We start from the raw sequence: 14,235 nt of genomic DNA, 5'->3' as shown, positions 1-14,235 counted from the left end.
TTTATATTCAATATGGTGTTCTTAAAAACTGATTAATTACGACAGAATAATACCCATTAGTTGACCATTATAGCATCAAGCTCCTAAAGTATTTTATAACCTTTATATCCTAAAAAGAGTTTGATTTTTCTTTGAGGATATCACAGCAGCACTACACTGAATATAGGCACTGGAACCTTTCAGTAGCATGTGGACAGATTTATCCAATAAATTATTTGTTCTCCTTACAGAACACACTGGTGATAGACACTCCTCGTATCAGGAAGCAGACACGACACTTCAGTAATAAAGATGATGATATGGTGGAGTTTTCAGATCTGGAGAGTGATGACGAGGACCGTCCACGAGCCAGACGTCAAGATCGCAAAAATGGTTATGGTCGTACAGACTGTTTTAGAGTAGAGAAGCACCTTCTTGTTTATGGGTGAGCTATTATTCTTGTGTTTTCAACTACATCCTAGAGGAGCTACATTCTTCTATTGGGTTTCTGATGCTTTGATGGTAATTTCTAAAATTCTAATGTCTGAATTGTATTTAGATGGGGTCGGTGGCGTGACATATTAAACCATGGCCGCTTCAAACGAGGTATGACTGAACGGGATGTGGAGAAAATCTGCAGAGCCATCTTGGTGTATTGTCTGTTGCACTATCGGGGTGACGAGAACATCAAAAGCTTTATCTGGGACCTGATCAGCCCTGCAGAAAATGGCAAAACCAAACAGTTGCAGAACCACTCGGGTAAATCTTATTGCATTAGTCCAATGGCTGATTTACCGAATTTATTGGTTACAGATCTCAGAAGCAGACATATAATGTACATGCTCATAATGTTCATTGATTTTTTTTTTTTTTTTATCTCCTAGGTCTTTCTATACCTGTACCTCGTGGACGCAAGGGCAAAAAAGTAAAGTCCCAGAGCAGCTTTGATATACACAAAGCAGACTGGATTCGCAAGTATAACCCCGACACACTTTTTCAGGATGAAGGTTACAAGAAGCATTTAAAGCACCAGTGCAACAAGTAAGATAAGATATATTCAGCACTAAAAAAAAAGTTATGTGCTATCTTGACATTGGCCTTTGCACAAAACTTTCACCATTGGTGATCACAGATCACAATTAGATTTGCTCAGTCAGAAAAAAGGAACAGTGCAAGACTAAATTTCCCTGTGTTTCTGTATAATATTGGAAATCATGTGCCTACCTAAAGGACAGCAGTTACAGTTCACAGGAAGTAGGTGGTGCGTAGTTGTAAGACCTCTAAGGAAACCGAGAGGCTACACAATAGGTTTTTGAATTTGAAATGTTTATTTTCAGCGATCATACTTCTTTTTTTACACTTATGATGAATATGGTTGTTTTGAGAATTTGTACAGTTTTGGCTTTAGTGAAGATGGGGTCAATACCAACATCTCCCAAGATTCATAACATACTCTTTCCCTTATATATATTTCCTACACGCACATAGATAATTTGCCTGGAGTTATAATGCTAGCTCATTCTGCGTGTGAACATATTTAGTAGATTTCTTTATTTTGTCATACATTCCATGAATTTAAATAAACAAATATGTTAAGAAAAACAAATGTTGATTTACAGTTTTCTTTTCATTTCTGCCCCATAGGGTTCTGCTACGTGTTCGAATGTTGTATTATGTCCGTCAGGAAGTGATCGGAAGCCATGCAATGAAGGTGCTTGGAGGAGTTGATGCCAAGTATGTTATACTCCTTAAATAACAAACTTGTTTCTAACTTACTACTTTCCCTATTACTTGCCAATTATAAAGACAGCAGAAAGCCAGAAACAACCTAGCAAGAAAGTTGTAATCCACTTATTTTAACTGGCTTTGAATAAATTGAGCATATTGATCGTATTTTCAAACCAATAAACATTACTAACAATAGGAAATGTGTTTTCCCAAATTGGGGAAAAACCTAAAAAGACATTGCTGTTCTGTTCTTTTATTAGGCTGATTGGTTGTTTAGGCATTCTCTACGCTAGCATCAGTAGAGTATTGTTTGTTTCTTTTTCTCTGTAGCTTCCTTTTTATATTTTTATTTTACCTCTTTTTACAGGGAAATTGACTTATGGGTTCCACAAGTTGATCAGGCAGACTTGCCAGCTCTTTGGTGGGACCGAGAGGCTGACAAGTCATTGCTTATTGGCGTCTTCAAACATGGTGAGTTTATATATGATTCATTACAATACCTACATTTCTATGAACCTTTATATCCTAAACATTTTGGAAAGGTTGGCCTAAACAACTATGTTTTACTATTTGAGGCTTCTCATGACCCTGAACCACCTGAAGGCATAGAAATGAGATTTCCCCTATATTTCATCAATAAAACACGCATATGTGTAAAGCAAAAGCCACCCTTTGGATGGTTCCATGTTATAGTTTTTTTTTTTTTCCTTGATAGGAACATATGGGTGACATATGGTACCAAAACAAAGTTATTTTATCTGTGTGTCCAAGAAGAATAGATAACACCTGTAACACTCGTGGGTTTGTTTGTTTTCTTTTAAAGATGTGCTGCAACTCTGTTCCTTTACCTGCAGGTTATGAGAAGTACCATACTATGCGTGCAGATCCTTGTCTCTGTTTCCTAGAGAAGGTGGGAGGGCCTGATGAGCAAGCCATTGCTGCAGAGCATCATGCCCAGGACTTTGGAGAGCTACCAGAGAGGTAAGTGCTATTTGGATACCTGACATGTTTGAAAGAAATTTAAATATTCTGCTGCCAGTGATGAGTTGCCATGCTAATACTGACACAACAGTGAGGGCCTTAAGGCTCTGTGCTGGGGGTGGTATGAGTTTAACAAACTTCTCATGCAGTGAGTTCTGAGGCAAGTGAATTCTGTGTTGGGTGACAATAAAGCTAGATTAAAGCTTCAGGATGAAGATTATATATATTTATGATGGTATATTTGTTTATATTTTACAGTGGGGATTTTGATAGAGATGTTGAAGATCCTGAGTATAAGCCGCTCCATGTACAGAAAGATGCTGAGGAGGAGGTGAGCATCCCTGCTTGTGTTTTTTTATATCAGTTATATATCAGTTTGCCTTCTTCTCTGTCATTGTATAACATTGAAAGCCCCCAAAGTGTTTCTTTGCACTCACTGTATAAATAAATACTGTTGTAGATGGATCCCCTTATGATGGATGAGGAAATATCTGTGGTTGATGGTGAAGAAGGTAAGTTTAAAATGAAGACAGCATGAATTGTTTTTTTTTTTTTTAGTACAAATAAGTTTCTTAATTAAACATAATATACAAGATGACTCATGATAAAAGATCAAAGGCTTTAAAACTGTCTTTTAAGAGAATGTATTATGGCTTTGTAGTTGAGGTAGGTGCCTTTTCTCTAGAAGGTTGTCATTTAGATGAACATAAAGACACAGAACTTCACTGTTGGTTATACCTCTCTGCTGTTTGGGGACAAAAACGCTCATTTACTCAGCTCAGAGATTTATCCATTGGACATTATTTTCTGTATATATGTAGAGAATTGGGAGTCCTGCTGGTCTTTTAAAGTGCACAAAAGGATGCTGTTTATTGTTTCATTTGCAAAGAAAGGTGGTAGAAGTGGTAGTAAAATGTTGCTATTAAGATTAAAACAACATGTGTGTGGGACAACTAAATACCATATCAAAAACGTGCACACATTTTAGCAATCTAGAATAACATTATTTTATGAATAAAATGTAGCAATTCTAAAGTGGTTAGGTCATTGACATTCAGCCTTCATTTTTTTGCAGTAGCTCCAGTGCCTAGTGGCATGTTATGGCCACCTGGATCTGCATTGACTGCCCGCCTTCGTCGGCTTATCACCGCATACCAACGCAGTTATAAGCGAGAACAGTTGAAAATTGAAGCTGCTGAACGAGGTGATAAGCGAAAGAAACGCTGCGAGGCAGCTTTTAAATTGAAGGAAATTGCACTTCGGGAAAAACAGCAGAGGTGAGCATGTGACATTTTATAGAAGAGGGGTATGTTATTGCCATTATTTAGGTGTTGCCTGACTATTTTTTTTAAATTTTGTTTCAAACAGGTGGACTCGTAGGGAGGCTTGTGACTTTTTCCGTGTTCTCTCCAGTTTTGGGGTTGAGTATGACCCTGATACACAGCTTTATGACTGGCAGAGATTCCGTAGTCTGGCTAGATTGGACAAGAAAATGGATGAGTCATTACTTAAATATTTTCATGGTTTTGTGGCAATGTGTCGGCAAGTGTGCCGTTTACCACCAGTTGCAGGAGACGGTGAGTAACGTGAGATTTGCTGTTTACTCTTTTGTTTTTTTGTTTTTTTAATTTTGCCTTTTTGTTGATTTGATATTTGTGTATTTTTATATAATTTTTTTTAAAATGTATTTTATTTAAATATCTCCAGAATCTCCCGACCCATCTCTCTTCATTGAACCTATTTCTGAAGAAAGAGCATCAAGAGCTTTGTTCCGCCTTGACCTGTTGCGTAGGGTGCGTGAGCAGGTCCTGTGTCATCCTTTGCTTCCTGCACGTTTGTCCTTATGCCGGCCAGACCCTGAATTACCGGAGTGGTGGGAGAGTGGCCGTCATGATAAGGAGCTTCTTGAAGGAGCAGCTCGATATGGACTGAGCCGTACAGACCTTACACTTATGCCTGACCCTTCGTTTTCTTTTCTAAAATGCCGGCTCAGCTACCTCCAAACTAGGGGCATGGCTAATTCATCCCGCCCATCCACTCCATCCACAGTTCCTCCTCCTTCAACAGAACTTCAAGCCTCCCATATTCTTTCACTGTCCTCATCTGTCAGTTCCTCTCCAGCACCACGACGATCTTCTTGCTCCTCAGCATCTTCTTCATCCAACACAGATGATTCATCTGATGAGAGCAATGGGAGCAAAGCAGCTAATTTGAATGGTGAGCATTTTGAAATTTTATCCAATCTAGAATTGGTTCTTTTTTTTTTCAGTGCCATGCACGAGAGCATTTCCTTTGCAATTTTGTCAGCATAATTGCAGACCTATGAATGGTGTAAATCAGGATGAGACAAATCCTGAGGTCAGGAAGCCAGTGCACCCTTTATATGCGCTTAAAAAAATTTACTTTGAAAGAGGTTTTCATCTTGATATTTCTGTATTTTTGTAGAAACCTTTGTTTTAAATTTTATTAGCAGGTTTACCCCAATCTCGGTTATTTGATGAGGAAAATCGATTGTCCCCAGCAGACCTAAAATCTGAGGACAGTGCTCAACCAGTTCTGGGGAGTCTTCATAGTGCAGACTGGCCAAAAGTAAGTAAAAAGAAAAACAAAATCATACATAATTCCTGAAGAAGCGCAAAATTGTACATTTCAATTAATGTTTAGTGATGCTACTATAGCAAATTGATAAAAGTATGTTAAATTATACAGGATCGGGTTCTCATTTGTCGAATTGAACAAGTCTGCAATGCAGTGTTGACTGGTAAATGGGGTTCACCAAGGAGAATTTCAGATCCACTGAGTGACAGTCCTGACAGCATGTCACCAACCCCAGAGGAACAAAGCCCTGCCACATTCACACACGTACGCTCTGCTCCTGATCCAAAGGAATTTACAGTCCAGATCAAAAGTGTAAGTCTTTTTGTATCTTTCTTATTTTCTAATCAAAACTAAAAATGTAAAACTTGGTATGTAGCCTATATATGAAGCAGTATGTTTTCATCCAGGCAAAGTAGTGCAGTATTTTCTCCTTGTAATTGTGTGATTTTTGGCTCTCCCATATATTTGATGTTGGAACATCTACTCCAGGCTGCCTGCTGATTTTTTACATACAGACAGCCAGAGAAGGAGGGGTTGCAGCATAAAAAGTTTCTTGCAACTAGATTCAAATTCACTAGGATGTTTTAATGTAGTTGATGTTTGGAGAAACAACTAACTTTAAAAAAGCACCAACTGACAGAATTTAATGAATAGTATTGGTAGCTCATTGATAGATGTCACGTGTGTCACTTAGAATGTTTTTTTTTTAAACCTGTTTAGCAGTATGCTTAATTTTGCAACAATATTATACTGTTTATTTATCCAGCTCCACACCTGCAAATCTTAAGGTGCGTACACACTTCCAATTTTTATCGTTCCAATCGAACGACGAACGATCGATTGGGCAAAAAATCGTTAGTAAAAAAGTAACCAACGACGCCGACGAACGAGGAAAATTGTTGGAAACGAACGACCGGACGGCGGATCGGATTGGGCGACGATCGTTGAACATCGTTCGTGTGTACGGTCGTTCGTTGATCGTCCATGTTCAGAGCATGCGTGATGAACGAACGTCCGTTCACTTTCCTGTCGTGCACATAGTTCCTCTATCGCTTAAACGATCGTATCTATTGTGTGTACAATATCTACGAACGATCGTGTCGTTAACTCTATGTGCAGGATCGGTGCTATACGATCGTTCATATATATCGTGCAGGAACGTTCGTCGTTGGTTTTCCAACGATAATAATTGGAAGTGTGTACGTAGCTTTAGAATTGTATTCTTTAAGGTCCTCCGTTAATCCTCTTTCATTTAAATCTAATCTCTATTGTTGTCCTGTTGCAGGAGGAAGGGCTAAAAATTAAATTTCAGAAACACAAGCTTCTAGGTAATGGAGCAGTTGAATCTGTACAGCATGTACATAAGAAGAAAAGTAAAAAGAAATTGGCCCAGGTGAGTTTCTTCACTTCTGAGGATTATTTTTCTGATTGCAGCATTAATAAAAAAATAAAAAATGATAGGTAAAATTTGTATATTTAAAATATCAGTTTTGGGCATGCATATGATCACCAATAATGTGCTGTTAGCAGCAAAGTTTCCTCCTTGAAGATCAGCATGTGTTCACTGTATAGTAAAGCAATCGTACAAGTGTTGCCAACTGTCCCTTATTCATGTGTAAATTAATTTATCATTTCAAGTCTCTTGGCCAGAATGAATTGGGGAAAGTCTTTGTATAGTGCAGTGTTTTTCACATATGGTCCCTCCTGAGGGTGTTATTGGTTCCTTGAGAAATGAGAAATTTGTGACCCTGAGGTCTGTTTATGTAACGCCAATGATCGTTTTGGCTATCTGTGAGGATGACATTTTTCGCACTGGCCAGCAATGTAAGAGGAGGTCTTTCTACGGACCATTATGCTAATGTACTGTAAACTGAGGATATGGTAATTATAGTAGGGGTTTCGTGTGTGTCTGTGTGTGTGTACATGTATATATATTTATGTATGTTAAAATTTACAAAATTGGTGGAATGGGCTTCAGTGTGATTCATATGAAGACACAGGTATCCCACAGTCCTTGCAGTGTTAAATGCTGAAGAGAATAACCAAGGTTGCATCACTGTCAGAGAAGGTTGAGAGCACAAGCTACTTGAATGGCTAATATAAGAGCTCCTTTATTGGTGAGATTTCATCATCTGACAGGGTCACGTTAATGTGTTAGGATATGAGGGCATGTACTGGCGTTCTGTTGTGTGTGTACAGACCCAATGCAGGATATAATAAAGTTGTAGGGAGAATGTGTCTTGTGGTGTGCTCGCAGACAAAAGAAAAGCAAAGAGACACCTATAGCCCTTCTGGAAAGGTATGAGGATATCCAAAAATGTGCAAGGAATTCATCTGTGAAGAAAGAAGGGATTGAGGGTAGTAAAGATTTTCAAAAATCAAAGACAAGGGATGTGTTTACATTTATTCAAATTACTAAATAATTGTTCTGTCTCAATTTCAGATGGATTTAGACATGGATGCTCGCATTCCAGTCGTAAATCAGAGGGATGGTACTGTGCTACTCGGGGAGGAAGCCCCCAGGCGCTGCCAGTTACATGAGTGGTTGCATAGGCATCCTGACTTCATTGTGGATCCCCGTTTTCTAGCGGTATGAAAACTTTTAAACTTGTACATTTTTTGTATTTATACATTTTAGAAAGTAATGCCGTTCTGATGGCACTTAGAATGAATGTTTTAGACCAGGGGTCGGCAAACTCAAACCTTTAGGCCAGATACGGCCTAGCTGGTAGTTCGTTCCGGCCTAACGCCCCCTGGGTGATGCCGGCCAGCAAGATGTGGCTCCGCAGACTGGCCAGGGGGCGTTACGAAGTACCGGAGCTCCACAGCCGCCTCTTTGCTGTGGCTCCCCTATTTACCGTGGCCGGCATTGATACTTCCGCCGCTGCAGTAAATAGGGGGAGCTCCCTGAAGGGAAATCCCTCTCCTCTGCAATGCATAGGAAGGAGAGGGATTTCACTTCAGGGGGTGTTCCTTGGTGGTGGGCGGAGCCATTAGGGCGGTACTCGGTGTCCGGCCTAATCTACTCCTGCCCACCCCTGAAATGGCCTGTTGGCCATAAAAGTTTGCCGACCCCTGTTTCAGACAAATGCAGAGCGCTTCCAGATGTCTATGTTAGGCAGGAGTTGCTCACAGTGTATTTTTGTATGAGCAGTGTAATTACCTATCACTTTTTTCTGGCTTTGCTAACTTCCTGATTTTGGGAAAGGCATCAGATAGTAGGTACTGAAGAACCACATTCCTATTTAATGTACAGCGCTGTGTAATATGTTGGAGCTATATAAATACTTTATAATAAAAAGAACTTTTCAGTTAAAAAACACATTGGACCTATGAGATACCTTTTTCTACTAGAATAGCAAATTGGAAAGTCTATTGTCAAATTGGGATTGTCAGGGAAAATAAGTCCTGTTTATGTGTTTACTTTTCACAGTACATGGAGGACCGGAGGAAACGCAAGAAACACAAGAGTAAAAAATCCAAATCATCTTCAGCAGCACTTGGTATTTTAGGCACTATGCAGACCTCCCACCATCACAATGGGAAAAAGGTGAGCTTTTTACTTAGTATGTAATGGTACAATCTGGCCTTACTCAGTCTGAAGGATTTTACAACTTTCCAGCGAAGCAGCACCAAACATAAGCAGCAGAATATATGACAGATTTTCATTACAGAATTACATCTTGATTTACAGATTTTGACTTGCGGTGTTAAAAATTGGTCCATTAGATTTCATTTCTGAATATATGTTTGGTATTAGATACCAAACATGCGTATTTTTATTTAGCCTCTTCCACTTTGAGTTATTTGTTTTATTTATTTAAATCCTCATAATTTAGGGACTACAAGGATGTATACATTTAAAGGCGGTGGGTTCCTGCTAACATTTTAATCAGTTATATTTTTTTCCTCTATCCAGTCTTCATTCACAGAAAATACATTTGATGCTCCACACCTACCCACAGCAGCCAAGAAGCGAAAGAAACGCCCTCCTTCCAAACTCCTTTTGTCATCTGGACATCATGGTGTTGGTGACACTTCTCATTCCTTCTCCCGGGACCCTAAACCAGAACCCAGTTCTAATCCTCTGCGGGCCATGTATGGAACAGCAGGAGAGGGAATGCTGCATCAGTCTGGACTTGCTGGCCTGGCAATACCTCGTTACCACCCCCTGCACGCAGCTTCTGCAAGCAGAATTCAAGGACCTAGTTTTGGTGATGATTTATCGGGTTATGAGCCCCAACAGCAACATTTTTCTCTGCTTGATGACCCTATGATGCCAGCAAACTCTTCCTCCAGTGGTGATGAATTGGACAGACCTTGATAGGACCCTCCCCCTGGTGGGAATCATGAACAACCCACAGAGATGCAGGGCCAAACCCTCTCTATATAGAGACGTTGTACCGCCTTGTCCACCACTCAGTAGCCTGTATTTTTTTTTGGTTTTTTTTTTTTTGGTTTTTTTCTTTACCACCCCATTTCAGGACTTTATGGCTTATTCTACTTCTATGTCCCTGGATCCTTTGCGGCGGGATACACGCAGGATCAGAAAAGACTAATGAAATAAGGCTTTGAACTTTTCTTTATTTTTAAATTAATAATATTAACTCTATTGCTGGAAGGGGCCTTGCACCACACTCTAGCGCAAAACAGGTTCTGGGACGTTATGAAAAGTCTTACAGTGCAATAAGGCACTTTAGGATCTGGGTGACAAGTCTCTATTCCATTTGGGGTGCTCCACTATTCACCCAACCCTGATGTGCATCAATCCCATAGGTCACTGGTATGAGAATGAAATGACTTGGATATGTTGCAGTAAGATTACTGCAGCCTGCTATTCTGCACAGGGCATATGGAAATCTTTGCAAAGCAGAGTTATTCCTGTGCAAAATATGTATGAGGGAGGGAAAGGGCACTTTGCTTGTGTGTACATGTGGGACCTGACACTGAGGAGCAGAAACTGTTCTCTAGGGTGTGGAGTGTAAGGCTGCCAGCCTTCACTTTCCCTCCTCGGTCATACGTGAAATGAATAAACTCCTTGATTTAATATACTGTGTCTTTCACAAAGCTGTGGAAATTAATTGTTGGCTTTCTTTTTTTGTACACCTATTTGTAAAATAGTATGCAAATGTTAAGGTAAAATGTGGGTAGAGTGGGCAATAGTCACATAATTTGTTGGAGTTTTATTACTGTGTCTCGATCGGAAAGTTTTACCCTCACTTTCTGTCCTGTTGACATCACCTGACTGACCTCAGAGGTACAAATTGTTCCCCCAGCAATTTCTGGAGAAACCCTAGAGTTCCACAGAACCCTATTTGGGAAACACTGGTCTAAACTGTCTAAAATGTTCTAATATGCAATGGAAAGTTGAGAGTGGACCTAAACAACCTGCACCATGGCTTGTAAATATGATGGGTGATCTTACTGGACAGGTTGTGAGAGGCTGCTCTGCTCTATCAATCCATAGAAAAAAGGAAATGCGCTTGTTGAAGGTACCTACACAAGAGGAAAAAATGTGACACAAGTTCAGGTTTTCTTTAACGTGAATCTCAAACAGATAAAAGAAAACCGCTTCATACAACATACACCCATCAGTGCTTTAAAATTTAACATAGCTGCCTGCTCATAAATTTTTATTTACACTTGCCTGTCCTTGCTCTGTTGTGGACATTGCCATCCTCTCCTCTTCAAGGTCTTCAATCTTCGGCCATCTTGATTTGCCAGGCCGGGATTATATAACTCCCACACAGCCCCAAGGGTTGCTATGATGCCCACAAATCCCGGCATTCTGCACCAGGATGCGCATGCACAGCTCGATGTACTTAGAGACATGCTTACCTGCCTGTTCATAATCTAGCAGTAAAAATCCTGCCTGTTCCCTATGGTTTTTGTGGTAGAGCATCCCAGCCATAGACAGAACAAGGTCTGTAAAACGGTGATAAAAGCTCCTCCTAATTCAACAAGATGTGAATAAATTCTTAAATTTAATGTCCCTCAATGCTAAATACTTTATGATGCCGTTTTCCTGGCTATTACACTGACCTACTAAGACTTTCTTCCCTTAAACATGTAAGTCAGAAGTCAGTCTTAAAGTCAGAAGCCTGATGTTTTGTTTTATGTTTTAATGGTTACGTTTATGTGAACCACTGAAAAATTGACAAATGTAAAAAAAAGTCATGTAGCCAGAATGCACATTCACATTCTGCCCCATAACTCCATAACTGCAAATCCCGTTTGTGAGCTTTAGGGGCATTTTGTAAGGTATGTGTGCATGTTGGTAGGTACCTCCAGAACGTCTTTCCATTTATATTATGATATTTAGCACAATTTATTTGACAACGAACACTCTTTAAATTTCTGAATACCCTGTGAAAAATGGAAAGGTTTGTTTGTACAATAGATGGACTGTTGTTTTGCCCTTCAATACCCGTTTCACTTTGAGGAGTGCTGAAAATTTGCAATATTTGTTTATTAGCTCTCCATTGGTTGTGAATTAGTACTTTATAAAGACAATCTAATACACATTATTATTAAAAAAATGTTCATAAAAAATTCATATTCCAGATATTGAACCTCACTTCACTTTTAAAGTTTCAGTACCCTGACTCTTTAGCTTTATCTACCTAAATTATCAGATTACTGATAACTGGCTATCTATGAAATACTTTTCAGGTAAACAGCTGCTGACCCTGTTTCTGAAAGGCACTTGAGCTCTTGCACCAAACACATAGCAATAGGTTGACTTACTGCTATACAGTCACAACACATGTGATTCCAGACAATCCCTCTGTAGTGGATATTTCCTGTTCAAATTTTTCTAAAATCTTCAGTGCAACTGCAGCCTGGAATCATGTTGCCCTCTTCTCCTAGAGTCTTTTTTTCCTTTTCAGAGTTCTCTCCAACACTATAGGTTGTGAAGGAGAATCTACCCTTTTAGTCATAGTCCATATAGCTGAGTTAGTCTCTGAATGACTTGCAGGACTATAGGCACAATCCTACACCAGCTCCTGAAGTTCCTCAGTAACTTTTGAGCCACCAGCTGAAGAGACTTTCTTGTTTTGCATCACTACAATCGGTACCTGAGCTTATCTTGGAAGTGTTTCAGCCTTGGGAGACCATTTTGCCATTTAAGACAAGCATATTTCTAGAGGACTCGCCTGTCTTAAATGGCCCAAAGAATAATCTATTGGAAGCTCTTTCAAGAGCAGTTTTCTCCCTGGCAGGTCCTGCTATCTTAGCTGTGACCTCACATTGCCAAACCCTGGTGGACTGCTCAAAGTCCCATAAAAAGGATCTTACCACTGCAGTTGATCCTTTGGTTATAGTAGTTTAGTTAGGATGTTTGCAGCCTTAGGCTTCATCTGTGATGTTCTGCTTAGTGCTCCCTAATATCAAACGCATGGGTCTCTTTTTTCTGTACACATACAGAGATCATTTTGCCTAAAATATAGGACTGCGGATCCTGTCTCTAAGAAACATCTAGTTTGCATGGCCTTCAAGGGAGTGTTTCTTCACCACTACCCTTGATCCTGTTATCCCCAACGAAAAAACCTGAGGAGCAGATGCCTAAGTCTTCTCCCTCTTGATCTATCTAAAAAATCTCATTCATTTCCAAAGCTTGCTTCTCATTTTACATGCCAGTTCACAAAGCCCTCAAACAAGTTGTTTTTTTTTTTCATGAAGGTGCACCACCACACTTTCCGGGGGGGGGGGTATTTTTAGGAATTGCAGATGCTAGGACAGATTGAGTTTCAGATACTTGTGGGAGCCATGTGTGTTCAGATACGTGTGGGAGGTTGTCTCCCAGGGCTACAACCTGGCTTTTCACTCCCTGCACCCTTTCCCACCTTCCGGTATAACAACTTAGAATAACAAAGTCCTTTCAGTTCTTCAGGACAAGATGTCACTTCCCTAATTTCTGTGGCAGTACAGTTTCAGCAGTTTTACTCTACCTATCTAGCTCCCACACAGGAAGTCCTCTTGGCTCTGGCTAATCAAGAGAGGCCAAAGACCGGTATGAAGAAGATGGGGGCGTCTGTGACAGATCAGGGACAGGTGAGTATCAACTGGGTTTAGATTTTGCTTTAGGGCAATTGAACCATCCTACTGAGATCTGTTCAACAATACTACAGTGGTGGTGTATATCAATCTACAAAGGGGAGCAGTCTTATGTCACAAACCAAAGAGAACGCTGACTACCATTTAATAGGATATGTTAACAACTGCCACCCTGCTCAGTAAAGCGACTTTGTTATAGGTTGCACTGCAGAGACATACTGGAAGTCAGAGTACCATACTGTCAATGTGAATATTGCCATTTACCACAAAATGGTATGCAGCTGCAGCCTCAGTGGCTTCACAAAATCCAAATACATTCCAGTGATAATTGGTGGATTTAATATGCCACACTAGTAGGATCCCCAGCAGACACTACATGGAATCTACCAGGGTTTCAGGATCTTTTGTCTCAAAGACCAATAGATATATAAATACAATATATTTTAATACAATGCCTGTACTAAATGAGAGGCGTCCAAGTCTTACTACAATGCTTAAAATTGGTCTTGGTACTTCACCTGGTATCAAGTGTTAGATTTCTGTACATTTTACTTTGGTAGTGGAAAGAATTGGCCTCACACTGTCTTTTTGAGCTGCTTTTGCATGTCTAGAAAGTTATGTTTTCTGTGTCTCTCAATGACAAAGAAAACTGAGAATTTTGTACCCAACATGGTACATAACAATTTTCGAGTACCATATGTAGGGATTATAAAGGATTTTTTTTTTATTTAAATCTACTTTGGGGCCAGCTACTGAAATTGCCTGCATTACTTTTTTTTAAATCACAAGTGTAACTCCAAAGGTTGTATTTAATGGCTATGTATGCAGTCTTTGTGGTCACTAGTCAATTCATTAAACTGAAGTGACCAAAACTACCAAAGGGACAATGGG

General features: G+C 39.8%; 1 protein-coding gene and 1 non-coding gene across 4 annotated transcripts in view; both read left to right on the top strand.

Moving 5' to 3' along the window:
• CHD8 (chromodomain helicase DNA binding protein 8) overlaps positions 1-10,333 on the top strand; it is a 31,325-nt gene extending 20,992 nt beyond the window's left edge. For 2 of the 3 annotated variants that reach the window (XM_072415177.1, XM_072415178.1), the window contains exons 22-38: positions 231-424; positions 539-738; positions 864-1,020; positions 1,624-1,713; positions 2,075-2,178; positions 2,562-2,688; positions 2,947-3,019; positions 3,149-3,200; positions 3,764-3,965; positions 4,057-4,265; positions 4,396-4,905; positions 5,159-5,277; positions 5,398-5,598; positions 6,572-6,679; positions 7,730-7,876; positions 8,720-8,836; positions 9,206-10,333. In XM_072415177.1, coding sequence (XP_072271278.1) covers positions 231-424; positions 539-738; positions 864-1,020; positions 1,624-1,713; positions 2,075-2,178; positions 2,562-2,688; positions 2,947-3,019; positions 3,149-3,200; positions 3,764-3,965; positions 4,057-4,265; positions 4,396-4,905; positions 5,159-5,277; positions 5,398-5,598; positions 6,572-6,679; positions 7,730-7,876; positions 8,720-8,836; positions 9,206-9,610 — 3,015 coding nt within the window. In that variant the 3' untranslated portion in view covers positions 9,611-10,333. The remainder of the gene's footprint in view (positions 1-230; positions 425-538; positions 739-863; positions 1,021-1,623; positions 1,714-2,074; positions 2,179-2,561; positions 2,689-2,946; positions 3,020-3,148; positions 3,201-3,763; positions 3,966-4,056; positions 4,266-4,395; positions 4,906-5,158; positions 5,278-5,397; positions 5,599-6,571; positions 6,680-7,729; positions 7,877-8,719; positions 8,837-9,205) is intronic. The other variant, XM_072415179.1, reaches the window with a different exon arrangement.
• On the top strand, positions 2,741-2,852 carry LOC140334390 (small nucleolar RNA U6-53/MBII-28). Its single transcript, XR_011921518.1, has one exon. It is a non-coding gene; the product is annotated as a small nucleolar RNA U6-53/MBII-28 (small nucleolar RNA).
• Positions 10,334-14,235: the final 3,902 nt, after the last annotated feature.

The sequence above is a fragment of the Pyxicephalus adspersus genome, chromosome 6 (genome assembly GCF_032062135.1).
Source record: "Pyxicephalus adspersus chromosome 6, UCB_Pads_2.0, whole genome shotgun sequence".
In the NCBI taxonomy this organism is placed as follows: domain Eukaryota; kingdom Metazoa; phylum Chordata; class Amphibia; order Anura; family Pyxicephalidae; genus Pyxicephalus; species Pyxicephalus adspersus.
The sequence above is the reverse complement of the archived record's forward strand: the minus strand, read 5'-3'. Positions and strand labels throughout refer to the sequence as shown.